The sequence below is a fragment of the Rhinoderma darwinii genome, chromosome 1 (genome assembly GCF_050947455.1).
Source record: "Rhinoderma darwinii isolate aRhiDar2 chromosome 1, aRhiDar2.hap1, whole genome shotgun sequence".
NCBI classification, from domain to species: domain Eukaryota; kingdom Metazoa; phylum Chordata; class Amphibia; order Anura; family Rhinodermatidae; genus Rhinoderma; species Rhinoderma darwinii.
In genome coordinates, this window is record NC_134687.1 from 320758322 (window position 1) to 320781528 (window position 23207).

Consider the following 23207-nt stretch of genomic DNA (forward strand, 5'->3'; position numbering starts at 1 on the left):
TATCAGGTTTTTTTGTGCGTTATAAAAGGAGCTACTCTATGGGACTATTCACATGGGTGTATAAAATATTTCATAAGCAAAGTGTGAACTGCTTTTATCCATTTTGCATCTGGAAAATGCTCATTGAAGTCTATGGAGAGTTTAAAATATGGATATATCTGTGTATTATTTGTATGTGATCTATATTGCATCCGTTTTTCAAAGGGGCTACGTTATGCAATTAAATTTCCTCACTAGAAGACAGCCCATCAGTATTATAAGCAATCTGTAATACGGATTTACAAGTATTTCGTTTTTTCATGTGGTTTTGTCGCTTATGATCTTTATAGACAGGATACTGGGTAATAGAATGAAAACTCTTTACTCATTTTTACTACCTTATTTATATTAAAGCAGTTTTCCCATAAACACATGTATCCCCTTATTCACAGGATGTGCGAGATCGCTGGCAGTCCGACCGCTGGGCCCCCTAGCGATGAGAACGGACGACCAAATGTCCCCCGAAGTGCTCCATTAGAATTAAAATGCTCGACCAGATCTCCATTCATTTCTATGGAGCTCTGGAGACACCGGTCCCAGAAGTCCCATAGAAATTAATGGAGCGCTGGCGAGCATGCGCACCGGCGCTCCCAATCTCATGGAGCACTTCAGGTAACATTTTGTAACGCTGAAAAACAAAAAGTTTTTACATTGCATCTTTACAAAATCATAGATCTCTTATTTTACAGCTCTTTATCCCACATAAACCAAATGTAGAAAATGTTGAATACTAAAGGATTAAAACAGTGTGAGATCAACATATCCATCTTATTATAATCTTTACATGTAAATCCAGTCTCTGGACCAAAAGTTCAGTATAAAACGAGTACATTAGTCAGAATGAAACCTCCCCTCCCAATGCCCATGCTTTCAGTCTAGCATTCCTTCAGCATATTGCCTGTGAGTGGGGCAAATGTCAAGTAGATAAATCACAGCCATAAAAATACTGCAATCCGCACATGGCTTCCAGAAGAATTGTGTGGCTAAAACAAAAGACCTTTATGTGAAGAAGTAAAATGACTAGTAAATCTGTGATATACCTTATGCTTCTAGTTACTAGATTTGTGTACCTCCTATGATAGTATAGGTATAACCACAAACTACTTAGCGCAAAGAAGTATTCGGCACACAAGTTAGTGATTTTTTAAAATCTTGAATTTTATTTCATCAATAGTTGATGCCAGAGGTTTAGAGCTAAAGACAGCTGAGCGCCAAATACAGCTGTCAGCCGCCTTTGAAAGACGTAGCGCCAACGAGTGGATGCACCAGACACCAGGAGGACCAAGATAGGGCCTGATGAAGGTCTAAACTACTACCGAAACGTCGCACTAAACCTCTGGCATCAACTATTGATGAAATAAAATTCAAGATGTTCAAAAATAACTAACTTGGGTGCCGAATACTTCTTTGCTATAAGATTGGGTTGGGACCCTATTCGTGCACCCACCCTGGTTTTGTGCGCTCTGAACTACTACATGACAAACTACTTCGGTTATAGAATTCTACTGTGCATCAATACAAGCTAAAGGAGTAATCTGGATATTCTGAATGGGTAATGTGCTTTCAGGCTATTATTTTTATTATTTGTCATACCCTGCTGTTAACAGACCATAATCTTAATTTATGTTCCTAAAGCATTACTATTCAGACCTGCATAACGTGTCATGTAATTTGCTGCAATAAATAATGTAGGGCGCATGACCTGGTGGCTCCTAGCCATTCTCAGAGTATTGTATTTGAGATTTGTAATGGAAAGCATCCCTTAAGATGCTGGGATTTGATCAGCACAGTTTCATATGAATATATTAAATAGCACATCTATAAAAAGGAATTCATCTTTTGTGTTCACGTTATCTAAAGGGCATTTTATGTACATTTTCTTTTGTTCTGATCCTGATTGTGATACTAAATAATGCTAAATACACTTCGCCTTGAATAGTTGATCAAATCCATTTAATTAAATAGCAGCACTCCAGCACATTTGATCTAGGCCAATTTTAAAATTCTGCACACAACACGCTATGGTTATTATGATTATTTATATAGCCTTGTTCCTCCAGCTGGCAAAAGCAGCGACGTATGAAACACTGTAAAGACACTTCAGTGCATTATCATTTTAATAAATGTGTCAAAGCGCTCCGCATTGTGTTTTCTAATGACGCTCCTCACACAAAGACACCGAAAGGAGATGATAAAATGCATATAAAAAGCCTTTTTCTTCCTTAAGAAGAACACTGCTTGTTTGTGAACTGTATTTAACACCTTCAAAAAGATGTATTGTTTGGCAGGCGCAGAAGGTTATGCTGGGGTTAATTAACTCAATTTCTCCCCCCCGCATAGTTTAGTTAAAAGAGAGGATGGTGTGAAATCCCTGTCGGAGATCGAAAAACACCATGCAGATTTTATAGAAATTTCAACGCGTACTATACAGCAACCAAATTTTAGTAGGCAATTACAAAACAAACAAACTAAAAACCACAAACACAGCTCAAATGGCACCTTTTTTTATCAGATAAAAGCTGGTAACAGAAAAAATGCAGAAAAAAATCCTTCAGCTCACCTTGTCACAAGAAAGTCAGCACACGGATCCTCGTGTCGGCACACGCTAGAAATACTTCAGGAACAAGGGGGTTGGATCCAGCGCTGTGATGCGATGTCTGTTAAAACGGGAATCTGTTCCCAAGTTTTATTTTGTCTTGATTAAAATCGTAGCATGTGAGCTACGCATAGCAGTTGAAGTGACAAGTGGGTATCGTCCAAATGCAGAGGGAAAAAGAAAGATAGGCGGTAGCCTACGCGTTTCAGACCTTCTCTAGGTCCTTAGTCATGGCTTATGGTCACAAAAGCTGGTAACACTTTGTTACAAGTCATTTGGGTTAATTTTTCTGAAACATATAGTCGTGAGCAGATAAATTATGAAGTTTACTCTATCATATTCTTCTGCAGATCATTCAGAATACATTCATTATGAGTCTAGAATATATTTATTTGTTTGTTTAAAACATCCCCACTATCCTTGACAAATTTACTTTCAATATGAAAAAGTCACGGCTACAATCAGTTGAATACAGTGAGCCCGGCTCCTGAGAACCCCCGGCAACCAGATGATTTTTCCAGGGGAAGTTGCCATTGACTGATAATGTAGTATCACACGGTGGCTACGAAGATGAATCGCCATCCATGTAATACATGCATGGCCCAAGGTCACCAGAACCATTGCATGTGAACTGCTCTCTGCTCTGGCTCAGAGGTTCCAAGCGGGAGACAACCCTCTATAACATATTAACAGGGGTTGTCCAAATCTTTAACTTAGTATAAGAAAGTACTAGAACATGCTGTAATTATTCCTAAACCATGCACAGCATAAATCTTAGATATAGGTTATGGGATTTCCTCGTCAAAACTCGCCTAATATATTCTCATTACTTAAAGGGTTATTCCCAACTTATACTTCAATCCCCAACAGTTCCCTATCCTAAATATATTAATCTTTGTAAATACCTTTCATTTTCTGTGGTTCAGCGTTTGAGATATCTGATTGAATCCACCCCATGCCTCACGATTTGTTTAGGTGGTCGTTACTATGGATCTGACCACCACCTCAGTTTAGCAGCCGCGCCTGCGCAGTTCCCCCACTGCCAGTCTCAGTAAAGCAGGCAGGAGTGTCGGGAGCGTGCTGTAGTTGCTTATCTTTTCAATGTGGCTGCTCCCGGGCATGCGCAGGAGGCCTGGAGTTGTTCCCCTTTGCACTCGGCACAGGGCTTCGAAACAGTAATCAGTGCAGATACACAGCGCTTGGGGACAGAGAGGAGCACGACAGAGACTAAAACAGTAAGGATTCACTGGGGGATGTGCTGTAAGGGGGTTGCCACAATAAATCGCTGCTTGTACATGTTTGGAATCCCAATACTGCTATTAGAATTTTTACATAGCAGCATTGGGAGCGCGCACTTTCAGGGAAGCAGCGCTGTGAGATAATCACAGCGCCACTGATGCGGATGCTCTGCTCTTGGACTTTAGTACTGCTCTGCCGACGTCATTATCCATATAGGGACAGTGACGTCGGCAGAAGTTGTGGAGTCTCCAGGCAGAGCATCAGCTGATTCTTTGCTCGGGGACTCCAGCGATGGGAAACCCCTGAATTGACCAAATATGGACATCGTGAGCAGTGCTGGAGTCCCGAGAAAAGCGCTAGCTGATGCTCTGCTCGGGACTCAAGTAATAGGCAATATGACAGCCCCTTCCGGTCATGTTCACGAACAGCACATGAAGCAGGAGCTGTCACGTGGGGCCGTGTCGGAGCGTCATCATTATTAGAAAAACTCCAGAACTTCCTGAATAATTCATGAGGATTGAACTGCACCATTTAGTACAGAATTTTTAATTAATGAATTATTAGTAAGTTACTCAGTTTCACATAAATATATTATTGCAATGCAATTTTTGGTCCCTGGATAACCCCTTTAAGCCCTGCTACGGGCAGGGCTTAATAGAGGCAGAGTGAAGACCCCTGGGCTGCCATGACAACCATCGGCACCCCACGATCACATTGTGGGGGGGGGGTGCGATGAGCAGTCGGAGGGGCCGCCCCCTCTTTTTAACGCCTCAAATGCTGCAGTTGCGATTGACCGCAGCATTTGAGGGGTTAAACGGGTGGGAACAGCGCGATCAATGTTCCTTGCTGTTAGTCCCAGGTGTCAACTGTAAAACACAGCGGACACCCGCAGCGTATGGGGTCCACTCCATACATCTCTCCCAGCACTACGACGTGCTATTACGTTGTGGTGCGCGAAGGGGTTAATCTTTAAAACAAGCATCACTTATTGGGTTGCCAGGAATTCAGAGGATCTACCAAGATTCCCATCCAAATGATATATTAGAACAGTCGATAGTTATAACCCCTTTAAAGAGTTTGTATGTGACACAGGGCCACTCTTGTCCATAGGCTGTGTCTGGTATTGCAGCACAGTCACATTCACTTAACTGTTTTGAAAGCTTGCAATTGTAATTTTTTCTGGTTAGCCGATAAAGGTATCATTGTAGTAATATGTAAAGGCTATGGAAACCTTTGAAGACTTTTTTTTTTTCTTACCAAAACAATGTATTATAGTGTTTAGTGCAACTTTGTAACTAGCTTTTGTTACAATTTTTTTAACTTTTTGAGATACAGCTTCTGTATCTTGCGCTGAAATCCGAACCATCAGGTCTGCAGGACTGACAGCTTTAGTGACAGCAGGTCCATCTGTTATCGATCACATCGAAGATTCTTATATTCGCTTGTACTATTGATTCATGCATAGTTTGTTGAAAGGTTAGGGACCATTTAAGTTAGAGAATCGGGGGAAGTACATTCTTAGTTGCTACCTCGAGTCCTTTTGAATTCTTCTGGTCTTTGGACATGTTCATTTCCAGCGACTTACTACATGCCTGACTGAACTGGTGGAATCTATAGTGCATCTAATATCCGATGGTATTATTTTCAAAGATCACATCTAGTTGTCATTTTCGCTAAAATGGCCCCCCACAGCAAAACAGATTCCAATATCTCATACTTATATAAGCATACTTATCAAACATGACCATGTTTTAAATTTTGGGTGGAAATCCCCTATAATATGATGTAACATGCAAATATTTCTCATTTATAGAATAGGACTGTTGACAGGCGCAGCAACACAATAAATAACAGATTATACTGCGACATGTACACTGTTCAGCCATAACATTAAAAGCACCTGCTTGATATTATGTAGGTCACCCTTGTGCCACCAAAACAGCTCTAACCTGCCGAGGCATGGACTCTACAAGACCTCTGAAAGTGTCCTGTGGTATCTGGTAGTAAGACGTTAGCAGCAGATCCTTTAAGACCTGTAAATTGTGAGGTAGGGCCTCAATGAATCAGACTGGTTTTTCCAGCACATCCCACAAATGATCGACTGGATTGAGATCTGGGAAATTTAAAGGCCAAGTCAACACCTTGAACTTTTTGTTATGTTCCTTAATGCATTCCTGACAAACAATTTTTGAAGTGTGGCAGAGTGCTGCTGAAAGAGGCCATTTTCATTTGTGAATAGCGTTGCCATGAAGGGATTGTAACAAAGTTTAAGTGGGTGGCAAATGTCAAATTAACATCCACATGAATGTCAGGACCCGTGGTTTCCCAGCAGAACATTGCCGAGAGCATGACACTGCTTCTGCTGCCTTGCCTTCTTCCCTTCGTGCATCTGGGTGGCATCAATTCCTCAGGTAAGCAATGCACACGCACCTGGCTGTCCACATGATGTAAAACAAAACGTGGTTCATCAGACCAGACCACCTTCTTTTATTGCTTGATGGTTCAGTTCATGATCCAGGTGTTGGCGCTTTCGGCAGTGGACAGTGTGACCTGTCTGTGGCTACACAGCCTTAAACGCCGGTGTTGTGACACCGTTTCGATCATTGATAGCATACATTTTATTTATTTTTTAGCAATTTCTGCTACAGTAGATCTTCTGCAGGATCGGAGCAGATGGGCTAGCCTTTACTCCCCATGCATATTAATGAGCCTCGCGTGTCCATGATCCTGTGGCCAGTTTATCGGTTGTCCTTCCTTGGACCATTTTGGTAGGTACTAATCACTGCATACTGGGAACACCCCACAAGCCCTGCCATTTTGGAGATACTGGGACCCAATCGTCTAGCCATCACAATTTTAAACTTGTCAGAGTCGTACAGATCCTTATACTTGCTCATACCTGCATTATATATCCCACCACTTGAAGCAGGAGAAATAGCCACGTCTAAGGTTCAGAGCGACTTTGAGAAGTGCCAAATTGCTATGACAAGACGACTGGGTCATAGCATCTCCAAAACGGCAGGTCTTGTACGGTGTTCCCCATATACAATGGTTAGTAAAAGGAAGGACAACCAGTAAACCGGCGACAGTGTCATTGGCGCCAAAGCCTCTTTAACTTGAGTGTGGACCAAAGGCTAGCCCATCTGGTCCCTTTCCACATAAAAGCTACTGTAGCACTAATTTCTGAAAAAGTTACTGTTGGCTGTGACAGAAAGATGTCAGAAAACAGTGACTCTCAGCTTGCTGCATTTGGCGCTGCATCGCCACTAACTGGTCAGAGTGCCCATGCTAACCCCTGTCCACTTCCGAAAGCACTTACAATGGGCAAGTGAGCATCAGAACTGGACAATGAAAGAAGGTGGCCTGGTCAGATGAATCATGTTTTTTTACATCATGTGAATGGCCGAGTGCATATGCTTTGCTTAACTGGGACAGAGATAGCACCAGCATGCACTATGGGAAGAAGTCAAGACGGAGGAGGGTAGTGTGATGCTCTGGAAAATATTCTGCTGGAAAACCTTGGGTCCTAGTATTCAGGTGGATGTTGCTTTGACACATGCCACCTACCTAAAAATTGTTGGCGACAAAGTACACTCCTTCATAGCAACGGTATTACCTAATGGCAGAGGCCTCTTCCAGCAGAATAATGCACCTTACCACAGTGCTAAAATATTGTTCATGAATTGTTTAACTGAGATGACAAAAAGTTCAACGTGTTGATTTGGCCTCCAAATCCCTCAGATCTCAATCCGAACTAACAACTGCGTGATGTGCTGGAAAAACAATTCCGATTCTTGGAGGCCCCACATTGCAACTTACGGGACTTAAAGGATCTGCTGCTAAAGTCTTCGTTCCAGATGCCCCAAGGACACCTCCAGAGATCTTGTGGAATCTATGTCTCAATGGGTCAGAGCTGTTTTAGAGGCACAAGGGGGACCTACGCAATATTAGGGAGGTGGTTTAAAAAGTTATGGCTGATCGTGTATACGTCAACATGAAAGTTTTTCCAGTACTACCTACGTGAGGTACGTTCCTCTAGTATTGATGCCCATCATAAGATCAACTTTTCTCATAGGCGTATCTAGAGTGCTGGTAAGGCTGATGGCACTAGCATTGTTCACCAAGATGTCTATACCTGTTTAGACAAATAAAATAAAAAATGGTTTTATGTTTTATTCTTGACTAAAATAAATAAGGAATTATAGGTGGTAGATCGTGGAATTTCCTGGCACAAAATAAAATAAACACAGAAACAGTCAATTTTAAAGGGGTATTCCCACTTCAAACATTTCTGACACTTCCACAGGATATGCCATAAATGTCTGTTTGGTGGGTGAGCCATTAGATACCGGTCGACCAAATGCTAAACTTGGCTAACAGTTAATACCCCTGACTTACCTTGAACAGACGTGCATATTAATTCAATAGGAAGAAGGGCTGATCAGGGCTGTCAGACACCTCTGGTGTCACTTATCCTTGTAAACAGTAGGATCAGACATATAAAAGTAAAGCAAATCCATGTTTCTCGCAAAGGCAGATTTCTTACCCGGGTCTGACAGGCCCCCATTAGATTGTAGATCCTGTCAATAAAACTGCTCATGGGAAGCTTGAAGGCTACATGCACACATTGTGGAATTTGATGCAGAAAATCTTCATCAAAAGTGCAAATAAACACAGGTAATTCCCTGTTTTCAGGTGTGGATTTTGTTTTGAAGCGTAAAGAGGCGCAGATTTTAATGCCTTTTTTATTTTATTTTATATAAAATAAATTTTTTATACGATTCGGAGACGGAAAGGCAATTTAAAGATTTGCTCAGCAGGTCAATATATGTGCGGAAAAATTTTCTTCAAGCTCCACAAATAGGAGAAACATTATATACCGAGAGTAAGAAATGGCACCAGTGACTTCAAACAAGCTGCATTGTTTTACCAAACATGCAAAGAGATGGAATACCTCCAAATGTTTTCACTGCTTTTTCTACAGCATCACTGATCTGATTTTCATCTCTCACATCGACAATGCATGGTAAGGCCTTTCCACCAGCAGCTTCAACTATGAAGAGAAAATAAAGAGAAAGTAAAAAACCGTGAATCAATATTCAGAATACCTACCTACAGTGGATATAAGAAGTCTATACACCCCTGTTAAAATGGCAGGTTTTTTTCATTTGTTATTTCAGAACTTTTTCCATCTTTAATGTGACCCATAATCTGTACAATTCCATTGAAAAACAAATTAAAATCATTTAAGGGGGGGGGGGGGGATAAAAATAACAAAACTACAATAATGTGGTTGCATAAGTGTGAACACCCTCTTATAATTCGGGATGTGGTTGTGTTCAGAATTAGCCAATCACATTAAACTCATGTTAAATAGTAGTCTGTACACAGCTGTCATTATGTAAAGTGATTCTGAGTAACCCCATATAAAGTTCAGCTGTTCTATTAGGATTTTCCTGACATTATCTTTGTTGCATGTGACAGCAAAACCCATGGTCCGTAAAGAGCTTACAACACATCAAAGGGATCTGATTGTTGAAAGGAATCAGTCAGGAGAAGGATACCAAAGAATTTCCAAGGCATTAGATATACGATGGAACACAGTGAAGACGGTCATCAAGAAGTGGATTACATTTGGATTTGGCACAACAGTGACATTACCAAGAACCGGACGTCCCTCAAAACTTGATGAAAAGACAAGACGAAAATTGGTCCGGGAGGCTACCAAGAGGCATACAGCAATATTAAAGGAGCTGAAGCACTTTCTGGCAGATACTGGTTGTGTAGTGCATGTGACAACAATCTCCCGTATTCTTCATATGTCTGTGCTGTGGGTTAGGGTGGCAAGACGGAAGCCTTTTCTAACAAAGAAAAACATCCAAGCCCGGCTATGTTTTGCAAAGACCTACATCAAGTCTGCCAAAAGCATGTGGGAAAACGTGTTATGGTCTGATCAGACCAAAATTTAACTTTTTGGCCATAATTCCAAAAGATACGTTTGGCGCAAAGCCAACACTGCACATCATCAAAAGAACACCATACCCACAGTGCAGCATGGTGGAGGCAGCATTATGCTTTGGCGCTGTTTTTCTGCAGCTGGAACTGGGGTTTTAGTCAAGGTGGAGGGCATTATGAACAGTTCCAAAGATCAGTCAATATTGGCACAAAACCTGCAGGCCCCTGCTAAAAAGATGAAGAGGAATTTCACCTTTCAGCACGACAACAACCCAAGCATACCTCCAAATCAACAAAAGAATGGCTTCACCAGCAGATCAAAGTTTTGGAATGGCTCAGTCAGAGCCCAGACCTGAATCCCATTGAAAATCTGTGGGGTGACCTGAAGAGGGCTGTACACATGAGATGCCCTCGCAATCTGACAGATTTGGAGCGTTTTTGCAAGGAAGAGTGGGTAACAATTGCCAAGTTAAGATGTGCCATGCTAATAGACTTCTACCCAAAAAGACTGAAGGCTGCCATAAAGTCAAAGGATAATGCATGTATTAGTTTAATATTTATGCAACCACATTATTTTTGTTCTTTATTTTGCCACCCTAAAAGATTTCAGTTTGCTTTTCAATACAATTGTACAGATTATAGGTTACATATAGGGCTTTACACACAACGGAAGTGCTGCAGAAAATTTCTGCAGCAATTCCGTTGAAAAACGCAGACATTCCGCCGCGGCAAAAATGCACCATTTCCTGCGTTTTTTACTGCAGAAAATGGTGCGTATTTTGCTGCGTTTTTCCCAATGCAAGGAGATGGTGCCATCTCCTCTGAAAAACGCAGCAATTCTGTCCAAATTCCGCGGCAGGAATTGACATGCTGTGGTCCAAAAAATACACACCGTAGGTCAATTTCTGCTCTGAATTTTTACGCAGCCTGTGGATGAGATTTGTTGAAGCTCATCCACTATGCTGCTAATGTATTCTGCTGCATTTTTTCCATCCGTAATTCTGCAGCGTGTGGACGAGCCCTAAAAGGTATAAAAAGTTCTGATATGATTAATCTTGGACTGATTTTGTAACATGACAAAATCCTGGCATTTTAACAGGAGTGTGTAGACTTTTTATATCTACTGTACATACTTACTAACAGCAAACAGAGCTTTTGAGCAAAATGGCACAAAAAAACAAAACAAAAACAGGCTTATATTTAAAGGTAAATTCTTTAGAGTTGTAGAGAATTGATAAATGTGCAACTATTTTTTGACGAGTTGAAGAGGGTTTTCCCATAAAAAGTAAAATTGGCCATATATCTGTAAATCAGAAGTAAAGTCAGTAGCCAAGATTTGGTTTACTACTGATTTATTTACTTACAGATCGACAATTTTCCGTTTTGTTGTTGCCATAATATTTTTTTTTTAGCCATTATGGTTGTTGGTTTTGAATTAGCTTCTCAGAAATAGATGACCAATTGTCAACATGTTCAATCACTAACAATATTGCCCATACATTCACAATTATTGGTAAATTGCAAGTTTTATGTTTTGAGTTTATGTTATGTTTATTCTCTTAATACAATTCGTGTGAATCAGGCCTTAGAAAGCTTCTAAAAGAGCATTTAGAAAGTTTCTTAACCCTTCAGGTGTTTCACAGGAATTAAAGCAAAGTGAGATTTTCATTTTTCTTGCAGAAATTCAATTTTTATAAAAAAAATAATTCTGTAACACAGAAGGTTTTACCAGAGAAACACCACTAAATCTGCCCAAATTCTGCAGTTTTTAGAAATGTCCCACATGTGCGCTAATGGACTGAAACACCGGCCTCAGAAGCAAAAAGGAGCACCTAGAGGATTTTGGGGCCTCTTTTTTATTTTAATATATTTTAGGCACCATGTCAGGTTTGAAGAGGTCTTGCGGTGCCAAAACATAAAAAACAACCTCAAGGAATTCATTTATGGGTGTTGTGACCATTTTGACCCCACAGTTTTTTCACAGAACTTATTTCAATTGGGCTGTGAAATAAAAATAAAAAAAACTCTTTTTTTTCCAATAATATGTAGTCTTTGCTCAACATTTCTTATTTTCACAAGGAATAAAATGATCCCATTTTATTGCGCAATTTCTCTTGAGTATGGCAATACCCCATTTTTCGGTATAAACTGCCGTTTGGGCCCATGGGAGGGCTCAGAAAGGAAGGAGCGCTATGTGTTCTTTGGAGTCCAGATTTTGCTGGATTGGTTTTCGGGTGCCATATCGCATTTGCAGAGCCCCAGAGGTATCAGTACTGTTGAAACCCCCGAGAAGTGACCCAATTTTAAAAACTACACCCCTTAAGGCATTCATCTAGGAGGTATAGTGAGCATACCTACACCCCATAAGTTGTAATGTGGGCTCTCCTGGGTATGGCAATACCCTACATCTGGCTGTTATCTGCTGCCTGGGCACAAGGCAGGGCTCAGAAGGGAAGGACCACCATTTGGCCTACTGGAGCTTCTCTGGTGCTGTCATGTATGCAGAAGCTTCTGAGGTTGACCAGTACAGTTGAAACCCCCGAGAAGTGACCCCATTTATAAACGACACCCCTTAAGGCATTCATCTAGAGGTGTAGTGAGCATTTTGACCCCACAGGTATTGTGTAAAAGATAATGCGCAGCAGATGGTGCAGAGTAAGATTTGCAATTTTCTATACATATATGCCATTTCAGTGATATATTGTGCCCAGCATGTACCACTGGAGACATACACCCCATAAATTGCAATGTGGGTTCTCCGGGGTATGGCAATACCCTACATGTGGCTGTTATCTTTTGTCTGGGCACATGGCAGGGCTCAGAAGGAAAAGATGAGGGGGATAAGCTGTGCGGAGTGCATCAGGGTGTAAATTAAAAATCAAGGGATGTATGATAAATTTTAAAAAACAAGCTTTCATACAGAGCCCTGGTTTTTTGGGACACGTGTCGCATTGGCATATTGTATCCTTCCTCATCCCACTCTTTTAGCAGACGCTGCACCTCTTTTGACTCTTTCCCTTCTTGCCAGATTGGGGAACTTCTCCTGGAAAGTGTTGCCCTTGTACGATGCGTGTGGCCCGCTGCCAGAAATACTGGGTGCCCCCCCCTTCCTGGTCCCTAAAGATTAGGTTCTTGATAACCACCTCTTGAAATTCCAGAAAAGTTCCCCTCTGGCCTGCACATCGACGTAGCACATATGCATTGTACAATGCCATCTGTAATATGTGCACGGCTAACTTCTTATACCACACCCTTGATTTCCGCATGACGCTTTAGGGTTTCAGGACTTGATCTGAGAAGTCCACCCCTCCCATGTACCTATTGTAGTCCAGGATGCAGTCTGGTTTGGGGGTCTCTCTACTAGGGATGTCACGATACCAGAATTTGGACTTCGATACCATTTCGATACTTTGCCAACAGTAATAAAAATAAAAAAAAAGGTTCTTCCATTTTCTGATGTGAGGCGCGAGGTGTGATGATGAATTTAACCTCCACGTCCCTCACATTAATAGTAATTAACCCCATCATGTTTCTCAGTCATAATGGGTTAATGCGTAACGTACATGATGGGGTTAATTACTATTAATGTGAGGCACATGGAGGTTAAATTCATCATCACACCTCGTGCTTCACAATAAGTGATAGAAAGCAGTTTTTATTTTATTTTTTACAGCGTACACATCATAAATGATGAAAAAAAATTGTTGCGCAGGTTATTACGGCCGCACCAATACTGAATACGTGTGTATTTTATGTATTGAGACTTATTTGAATGTTTATTGTAAAGAAGGTGTATGTGTATTTTTTTTTATTTAACATTACTTTTTCTTTACTTTATTTTTTAAACTTTAATGTACTGGCATATATATCTATATTACAGTACAATAGCCTGTGTACTGATAGTACACAGGCAGTTGTTAGGACATACCTAAGTATGCACTAACAACAGGAAATATGGTCAGACAGTCCTGTGGTCCTTCAATGGACCCTGGGCTGTCTGCCCATATATGGTATGTCCTTCAATCGCGTCACAGGGATTCCTGTGATGCGATCCAAGGGGCATCCCCCCTTCTTACTTCCTCTTGAATGCTGCGGTGGTGGTCAACTTAGATCACAGCATTCAGGGGAATAATGGCGGAGATAAGAGGTTTCTCTGATCTCCGCCGTTATAGAGCGGGGCTACGGTTGTGTACTACAGACATTGCCCCGCTCCTGAGAACAAGTGATGCGGCCGGCGCTGTACTAATGAGCGGCGGTTCAGACACTGAAGACAGAACACGGGGGTGTTTTGCAGGGCACCCGCCATGTCCTGTTTTCAGTGCCGCCGGCCATTAGTGCAGCACCGGCCGCATCACCTCATGCTGACGGCGCGCACTTGTTATCAGGACTCAGGAGCGGGGCAATTGCTGTATTACACAGGCACAGCCCCGCTCTCATACATTCATGTGTTACAATACTGAGCTGTGCGGCTGCGCCTCGAAATACATGAAACAACGGTATCGAACCGTTTGGGGATGCAAAGTATCGAAACAGTATAGAAGTTTCGATGCATCGTGCATCCCTACTCTCTACTAGTACCTCGTACAGGTACATTGGTACTGGTGTGGCCATGTGTTGTTGTCAATACAAGGACATCTCTCTTGTCCTTGAAACACAAAATGTTGCTGCTGGATTGTGCCCTGCTCTCACCCCTTCTGAGTGTTTGCCCAAGCAGAGTCTTAGGGAGGCCTCTCAGATTTCTTCTAGCAGTGCCGCATGCCACGGTACTTCCGGAAGCGAGGCACTTGAAGAGTGGGAAGCTGGTATAAAATTTATCCAGGTAGACGTGGTAACCCTGGTCCAGCAGTGGGTGCACCAAATCCCACACAATTTTTGCGTGAACGCCCAGTAAGGGAGGCATTCTGGGGGCTGAATACTGGTATCCTTCCCTTTATATACCCTAAATTTGTAAGCATACCCTAATGCACTCTCACTCCCTCTTATTCGGGAGGTAATGGCGGAATTTAAAATATACCAGGGACTCATCAATAAAAATACACAATTCTCGGGGATGTATGCTTGGGCAAACCGAACACTGAAATGGTCTAATAGGGGTCTCAGTTTATACAAACAGTCAAAACTAGGTTCATCTCGAGGTGGGCACTGCTCATTATCATAATGTAAGAAGCGGAGTATTTACTCATAACGCATCCTGAGCATCGCCAAGCGGTACATCAGGGTGTGGTATAAGAAGTATGTCCTCCAGGAGGCCCTAATGGATGGCTTTTTCAGAAGCCCCATGTTCAAGTGCAGTCGCCAGAACATGCCAAACTCTGCTGCATCTACAGGGGTCCACCTGTGGGATTGGGCATAAAATAACATGGGGTTCTTAGTGATATACTGTTCGGCATATCAATTTGTCTGGGACGCCATAAGATCTATAAAATAGTCAGTGAAAAAAAACTTGAAAAAGTCCATCTCACTGAGCCCTGCTGTATTAAATTTTATCATCGGGCTGCCCATGTACACGGGGATTTGGGACTCAAAATTGGTCAGTGGTCAGTGATAGGAGATCACTGAACAAAACCGTGGAGGTGAAAAGGGGGACAGGAGTGGGAAGTGGATCGAGGACGGATGAAGCAAAAAAATTGCTCTTAGCATAGTACTTTTTTTTTTTTTAACACACACTCTGACCGATTTACTAACACCAACAGAGAAGTTCAGGGAGGGTGCAGCAGGATGTGATGTCAGCGGCAGGATCTGATGTCAGCGATCTCTGCTATTGGACAGTAGTTGCTGACTGACCAATAGCGTCGATCGCCGAGGCGGGACCACCGCAATTGGTCTCTGGGTATTGAGCTGTGATAGCCTGCTGTTGGAGACAGCACTTATCACAGCTCATACACGCGCCGAGGAAAAAATAAATTTAAATAAATAAAATACTTTATTAAACCCCCAACGTACTATTACTGAGCTGAGCGTGAACGATGCGCTCAGCCCGATGGAATAGTACTGCACAGAGTGGTAAGGGCTTATCCTGCTCTCCCATTTCTATTGCACTGGGGTGATATATAACACTTACCAGGAAGCTGCTGCAGCATAGGTGTTTTTTTCACTTTGCTGCTTCCTCCCCTCTCCATAGACTTGTATGGGCAATGTGCCGGACACTATGCTAAATCCTCCTGCTCCCCCCACCCCTCTCTATAGACTTCTATGGGCAGGCAGTGAAGAGACACACCCCTACTATCTATAATCCGTCAATTATGCTCATTAAATAGAGACAGATTTTTTTTCTCAACAAGTGGTGGACAGCAGATTACAGGAAGGGAGACACCATGTGGCAGTAACTTCACACAGAATTATAAACGGATAGAAAAACTATTTTAACAGTAAAGTAAACAAAGTTTATCTATGTCAGGTATACAATTAGATTAGCATGAATTGTTTGAAAAGTTTGCATCCATTTAAGAAAAATTTGGATATGTAATTTGCAACCTACAATAGACTACTGTACAATTATAGCGCATAATCATTACTCATCAGAAAGTAGATATGACTTGAATAAACACACATTCTATGAGGAAAATTAAAAAGAAAAACTTTGGACCGTACTGGTGATCATTGGAGGTCCCAGCGATCAGATATTTATCAACTATCTTGTGTATAGGTGATGAATGTCCTTCGTGTGATAACCTCTTTGATAAAAAAAAAAAAATCAAAATCTCATAAAATAGAAAACATAATGCTAGTATTTGTTAAACAGATTTAAAACCGTTTTGATGCATACTTTCCTCAGCTGCGGTATAGATTGTTCCTGGAAGCTTTGGGTGTGGTTCTGATGTTTTTGCTGCTATGACCACATTAGCACCATCTCTGGCAGCTTTCAGAGCTATGGCTTTCCCAATACCACGACTGGCACCAGTGATAAACAGAGTACATCCTGCAAGTCTCCTATAATAAAACACAAGTTGGTCAACAAGTTGGTTTGGTACCACTGAGCAGTTTTAACTTTTGGCAAATGTACAGGACTACGCTGTATTTGGTTATTAGTGGTACTGTTCCGGATACTAAAGGTAGCAATCTTATAATACATGTACAGAGTATGAAAGAGTTTTGTTGTGGCACCTTGCTGAGGAAAGTGGAGATTGAACCTGCTGTTATCACTATGGATGGCCCATCTCGGTCCATATATAAACAGTGATGTCAGGAGCAGAGATGGAATCCCAGGCAGAGTGCTAGAAGCGGCTCTGCTCCGGGATTCCAGCTCTGGGCAAGCCCCTGACATTCCTGTCCATATTTGGACACTGATGTCAGTAGCTTCCCCAGAGTTCCAGAGCAGAGCCTATACTAGTGGTCACTCTGGGACACTGACTCTGAGGTTGCTCCTGACACCACATTCCGTTCTAGGAGGATCCCCTGCCGTCCGTGTGTGAGGACAGTGACGTCAGGGGCTAATCCAGCAGAGGAATCCCTGTCCAAAGCGTCGGAAACACTATGGCTGGGAATTCCACTCCTAGAGGTAGCCCCAATGGAGCTATCTACTGAGGGGGTCTGGGGGTGTGTGTGGCAGCATCGGCAGAGGGCACTGTGGCTGCATCGGCAGAGGGCACTGTGGCAGCATCGGCAGAGGGCACTGTGGCAGCATCTAAAAAGGGGCTGCCCAATATTGACATTTGTGTGTCTGCCAAACGCTGCCAACTGAGCCGCCGGACTGCATTTAGCGACACAAACAGGAAAAGTGGATTGTTGAAATAAGCACCTGGAGAAAACTCACAAATTTCCGTTAAGTTTAAACCCAGCGCTATTATTATAGTAATGTAATATTATTATAGTAATGTATTGTTATAGTAATGAGGTATTATTATAGGAATGTCGTATTATAGTAATGTAGTATTGTCATTGTGTGAATGTAGTATTGTTATAGTAACGTAGTATTATAGTAATATAGTATTATTATAGTAATGTAGTATTGTTCTACTAATGTCGTATTATTATAGTAATGTGGTATTATTATAGTAATGTCTTATTATAGTAATGTAATATTATTATAGTAATACTTTGTTATAGTAATGTAATATTATTATAAGAAAAAAGGAGAAATGATCCAGCGCTGTGTCGGGATAAAAAGGATACGTGGATCCCACTTTTATTGGCAATAGAAGATATAAAATATAGAACGAGACGCAGTCCCAGGATGGTTGATGGTGCGGGCGTGGGCACACAGCGCTGGATCATTTCTCCTTTTTTCTTGCAACTTCCACCGTGGGCCGTCGCGGAGATCCGTGCGAGGTGTCAGGCTGGGACGCAGGATTTGGTGAGCTGGAGGTTTCTCCCCATTTTTTCTAATATTATTATAGTAATGTTGTATTATTATGGTGAGGAGGCTCAAGATGAGGAACTAGAGACCAAGTGGATGGACTGCAATGACAGGAGCTAGGTTTTGTACTGTATTTGCCTGCTTTGGATGATGAGCAAAGCCCTCATAGTCGCTTTGTCATGCCGGCCTGCTGCAGCTGTTGGAGGGCTGCCATCTTGTTCCTCTAGAGCAGGGGTCTCAAACTCGGCCGGGTAAGTGGGCCGCATAAAGAAAAAATGGGAAGTTGACGGGCCGCATTACTTTCAAATTTGATACAGTACAAAATTATTGTTAATCAATTAGTTATTTGTACTACTATAACACTATATTACTATAATAATAATACTACATTACTATAATGATAGCGCTAGGTTTAAAATTTGAGATATTTCTCCACGTGCTTATTTCAACAATCCAGCTTTCCAGTTTAAGTGTCGCTAAATGCAGTCCGGCGGCTCAGTTAGCACACATGTCAAGATTGGGCAGCCCCTTTTTAGATAGTGCCTCAGTGCCCTCTGTGGATGCTGCCGCAGTGCCCTCTGTGGATGCTGCCGCAGTGCCCTCTGTGGATGCTGCCGCAGTGCCCTCTGTGGATAATGTAACACACCCCTAGATAAGGCCACAGTGCCCTCTGTAGATGAGGCCGCCCCAGTGCCCTCTGTAGATGAGGCCGCCCCAGTGCCCTCTGTAGAGGAGGCCGCCCCAGTGCCCTCTGTAGAGGAGGCCGCCCCAGTGCCCTCTGTAGAGGAGGCCGCCCCAGTGCCCTCTGTAGAGGAGGCCGCCCCAGTGCCCTCTGTAGAGGAGGCCGCCCCAGTGCCCTCTGTAGAGGAGGCCGCCCCAGTGCCCTCTGTAGAGGAGGCCGCCCCAGTGCCCTCTGTAGAGGAGGCCGCCCCAGTGCCCTCTGTAGATGAGGCCGCCCCAGTGATGTCAGGGGCTTGCCCAGAGCTGGAGTCCCGGAGCAGAGCCGCTTCTGGCACTCTGCCTGGGATTCCAGCAATGCTCCTGACATCACTGTCCATATATGGACAGAGATGTCAGGGGCAACACCAGAGCTGGAGTCCCAGGCAGAGCGCTAGTAGGCTCTTCCTGGGACTCCAGCTGTGCTCCTGACATCACTGGGACTCCTGCTCTGGGGAAGCCCCTGACATCATTGTCGATGTATGGACAGCGATGTCAGAGGCTTCCCCAGAGTCCCGGAGCAGAGCCGATAATAGCACTCTGCCCGGGACTCCGCTCTTGGGAAGACCCTGACACACTGTTCATATGTGGACAGCGATGTCAGGGAATTCCACAGAGTCCCGGAGCAGAGCCGGCACCAGCGCTCTGCTCGGGACTCCGGCTCTGGGGAAGCCCCAGACATCGCTGTTCATATGTGGACAGCGATGTCAGGGAATTCCACAGAGTCCCGGAGCAGAGCCGACACCAGCGCTCTGCTCGGGACTCCGGCTCTGGGGAAGCCCCAGACATCGCTGTTCATATGTGGACAGCGATGTCAGGGAATTCCACAGAGTCCCGGAGCAGAGCCGGCACCAGCGCTCTGCTCGGGACTCCGGCTCTGGGGAAGCCCCAGACATCGCTGTTCATATGTGGACAGCGATGTCAGGGAATTCCACAGAGTCCCGGAGCAGAGCCGACACCAGCGCTCTGCTCGGGACTCCGGCTCTGGGGCAGCCCCAGACATCGCTGTTCATATGTGGACAGCGATGTCAGGGAATTCCACAGAGTCCAGGAGCAGAGCCGACACCAGCGCTCTGCTCGGGACACCGGCTCTGGGGAAGCCCCAGACATCGCTGTTCATATGTGGACAGCGATGTCAGGGAATTCCACAGAGTCCCGGAGCAGAGCCGACACCAGCGCTCTGCTCCGCTCTGGGCAAGACCCTGACACACTGTCCATATATGGGCAGCGATGTCAGGGAATTCCACAGAGTCCCGGAGCAGAGCCGACACCAGCGCTCTGCTCGGGACTCCGGCTCTGGAGAAGCCCCAGACATCGCTGTTCATATGTGGACAGCGATGTCAGGGAATTCCAGAGTCTCGGAGCAGAGCCGATACTAGCGGCTCTGTGTCCCGCGGGCCGCAGATGACAGCCCCAGGGGCCGCATGCGGCCCGCGGGCCACGTGCTTGAGACCCCTGCTCTAGAGGTCACACAGTGGGGATGTTTGAGGAGAACCAGGAAATAGACTTTATCCGAGGGGAAACAATTAAGGAATTGCTGTGAATGCAATTGCCTTATGTAAAAGAATGGGCCCTATTTACACAATGGAATGGCATATACAGCATTTCCTTAAAGGAAACCTGTTACTATGTTTGAAGCCACTAAGTCACCAGCATGCCGTTATGCATAACGGCATGCTGGTGATTTAGTGGCTACAAACATAGGTTTCCATTTGCATCCACATTGATATCAATGGTGACGGATCCGCTGCAAACGGTATCGGTTTGTCTCAGTTGTGCAAGGGTGCAATCGTTTTGACGGAATCAATAACGTAGTCGACTGCGCTATTCATTCCGTCAAGACGACGGAACCCTTGCACAACTGAGACAAATGGAAGCCATTGGCACCGGATCCGTCACCATTGATATCAATGGTGATGGAAACAGAAACCGTCTGTTTCCGTTTGTGTCAGTCAGGGCGCCATTCTGACGGAAAGCTCAGACGGAACGCCAGAACGGAGCCCTGACGCAGATGTGAACGAAGCCTTACTTGTAAGTTCTTTTACTAAAGGTTTGGAATACACATGGCTACAGAACAACATGCTGATGGTTTAGTGGCTCCAAACCTAGTGACAGGTTCCCCGATTATCAGAATTGTCCCTTTTACAAATGAGGGTGATCCCACAGAACACCTAAGGAACAATTCTGCCGATTATCAAATATTAAAAAAATAAGAGCTTTTCTTTGTAGGCCATATTGCCAAGCCCTACTTTGTTTCTAAATTCCCCCATCTCTGCTTGCTGTTAGTGAGTGCAAGCATTCTTGTTTACAGTCATGGGCTGAAATCCTGACATGATAGCGTCCAACGGACACAGATTTATGGGTTATTCCAACAGAGATGAGCTGTTCACCAGTGTGAATTAACAGTACAAATTTTCAGCCCTCGACTGTACAAAAATGTTCCATTCAGTGACAGCAAGTAGCAATCTTGTCAGATGTGAGGACTAGAAACAAAGCATATTAGAAAGTTGTAGAACTTTTCATTAGACAAAACCTCTAAAAATTGTTACCATATCCTGCTCGCTTACCCCGTGTTTGGCAGCATGATGTACACCCCAGGGCACAGAGTCCTTCCCGCTGTCACACTTCTGAGGGTTTGTTACTAGAAAAGGTGTACAGGGAGGCAGTAGTTAGACTATAACCTTTGCTCTACATTTTAAAGTTCACCTGTAACGGCATGTATTGAAGGTCAGCGGCACTATATACTTGCAATAACCACCCTGAATGTTATAAAAGCCGCCATGACGAGGCTGTCACTTACATAATAATACTACATAAAAACCGCAGCGGTTCTGCCACACAACTGTACCGTGCGCAGGATCCAGAGCTCTTACCGTGACCGGTCACCTAGTTCCTGCTGGAGTCCCAATCACAGCCAATAGCAGTCGCAAGAACCGGTAGCCAATCAGCGATCACATCGATGCACCTCTCACACGTGCGGCGCCCAGGCTTCTGATGTGAGAGCGAGGCTTGGAACGCTGGAAGCTGCTGCTTTAGTCTGGGAGCTTGTCTTCCTTATTATGCTATGGAAAGTGAACGTTGGTGCAGTGTGTCAGGGGTAGACCTCTAGAAAGAGAGCAGCTCTCAGGTATTTGTTGGAATTGCGAATTAATATCTGCTTGATGCTTAAAAATAACTTTTTCAGTTGTTTTACATACTTTATGGTTGTACATGAAGTCTCTGTTTGTGCTCTCTTTAATCTAAATGTCCTTATTTTGGACGACATATTAAATGTAGATTATTCTTTTTCTGAACCTAAACGTATATATTAGGGAATTCCATGCATACCAGTTCCCACTTCTATTGAAATGATTCCCTTTACAAGCTTTAGCGATCGAATAATAAAGTTTATATTGGATGCTGTTGTCTTGATAAACCTTCAGCAAAACACTTTTTATTTCTTAGGCCAACAGCCCAATTGTCTTAAAAGCTGATAACCTTTCCGATACCAAAATATGCACAGAGCAGTGGTCACTTCCCTTCCCCGTCCCTGGTGGAAGGCTACGCAGGATGCATCTCCCAAAGTAAAAAGTATTTTAGATTTAATTTCAGAATTAAATAAACATTAACGATTAAAGTGGTTGTCTTATCAGCCCCTCGGCAAACCGCTCATTTTCCTGGCTAAAGCTTTGCCTGGTCAGACATTTACCCTGTGAAATGTAGTATGAGATGGCAGCCATTTGGAAGAACAGTTATCAATGTGAAAGTAGCCATACACGTTAGATGTATGTCGGCCGAACCAGCCAATTTCGGTGGGACCGGCTGACCATCTAATGTGTATGGCAGTGTCCCGACTCCCCCCTGCGACAGATATCTGGGGAGAAAAGAGTTGGGCATATTGGATTACAACATACCCGATCCTCTTACTTGCAAGGAGATAAGCCGCTGCATGGCACAAATTTTTTCGGTTTATTTCCCTATTATTTTCACACTTCTATTATCTCCTGCGTGTCCCCATTCTCTTACTGCGCTACTCGTATATTTCAAAACCGATAATCAGACCGTTCGTGTATAAAAGCCATACCCAGTGTATACATTCTGCGTGAGCACATATGTCCTCCACCTGCCCGTTTCCTGAGTGACGGTGCGGCGGCACGATCAGCTCACACAGCTGAAGATAGTCAGAAATAGGAAGACCTAAGGCAAGGGCCAGGCAGCAGACGTTTGAAAATAAAGTTTGTATACCAACTCCCCTCCACTATTCGGTAAGTAAATATATTTACAAACTACGGTTACCTCCCAATCTCTCCATTGGGGACTATAACTCCCAGCATGCCCTGACATCTGTAGACCTTCAGGACCTGTCAGGATTTAAAGATTTCCCCC

The 23207-nt window shown here is 43.5% G+C and overlaps 2 protein-coding genes across 5 annotated transcripts in view; one reads left to right on the plus strand and one right to left on the minus strand.

Moving 5' to 3' along the window:
* The window catches only part of HSDL2 (hydroxysteroid dehydrogenase like 2), a 43891-nt gene extending 22074 nt beyond the window's left edge, over positions 1-21817 (minus strand). The window contains exons 1-5 of one of the 2 annotated variants that reach the window (XM_075825597.1): positions 21716-21817; positions 21410-21483; positions 16596-16759; positions 8829-8927; positions 7895-8009 (exon numbers count right to left, since the gene is read on the minus strand). In XM_075825597.1, coding sequence (XP_075681712.1) covers positions 7895-8009; positions 8829-8927; positions 16596-16759; positions 21410-21426 — 395 coding nt within the window. In that variant the 5' untranslated portion in view covers positions 21427-21483; positions 21716-21817. Of the gene's footprint in view, positions 1-7894; positions 8010-8828; positions 8928-16595; positions 16760-21409; positions 21484-21642 lie in introns of both variants that reach the window. The other variant, XM_075825596.1, reaches the window with a different exon arrangement.
* A 67-nt stretch (positions 21818-21884) lies between these two features.
* PTBP3 (polypyrimidine tract binding protein 3) overlaps positions 21885-23207 on the plus strand; it is a 264116-nt gene continuing 262793 nt past the window's right edge. Inside the window, exon 1 of one of the 3 annotated variants that reach the window (XM_075825588.1) lies at positions 21885-21969. The gene's annotated coding sequence lies outside the window, so the exon portion shown is untranslated. The remainder of the gene's footprint in view (positions 21970-23207) is intronic. The other 2 variants (XM_075825591.1, XM_075825589.1) reach the window with 2 other exon arrangements.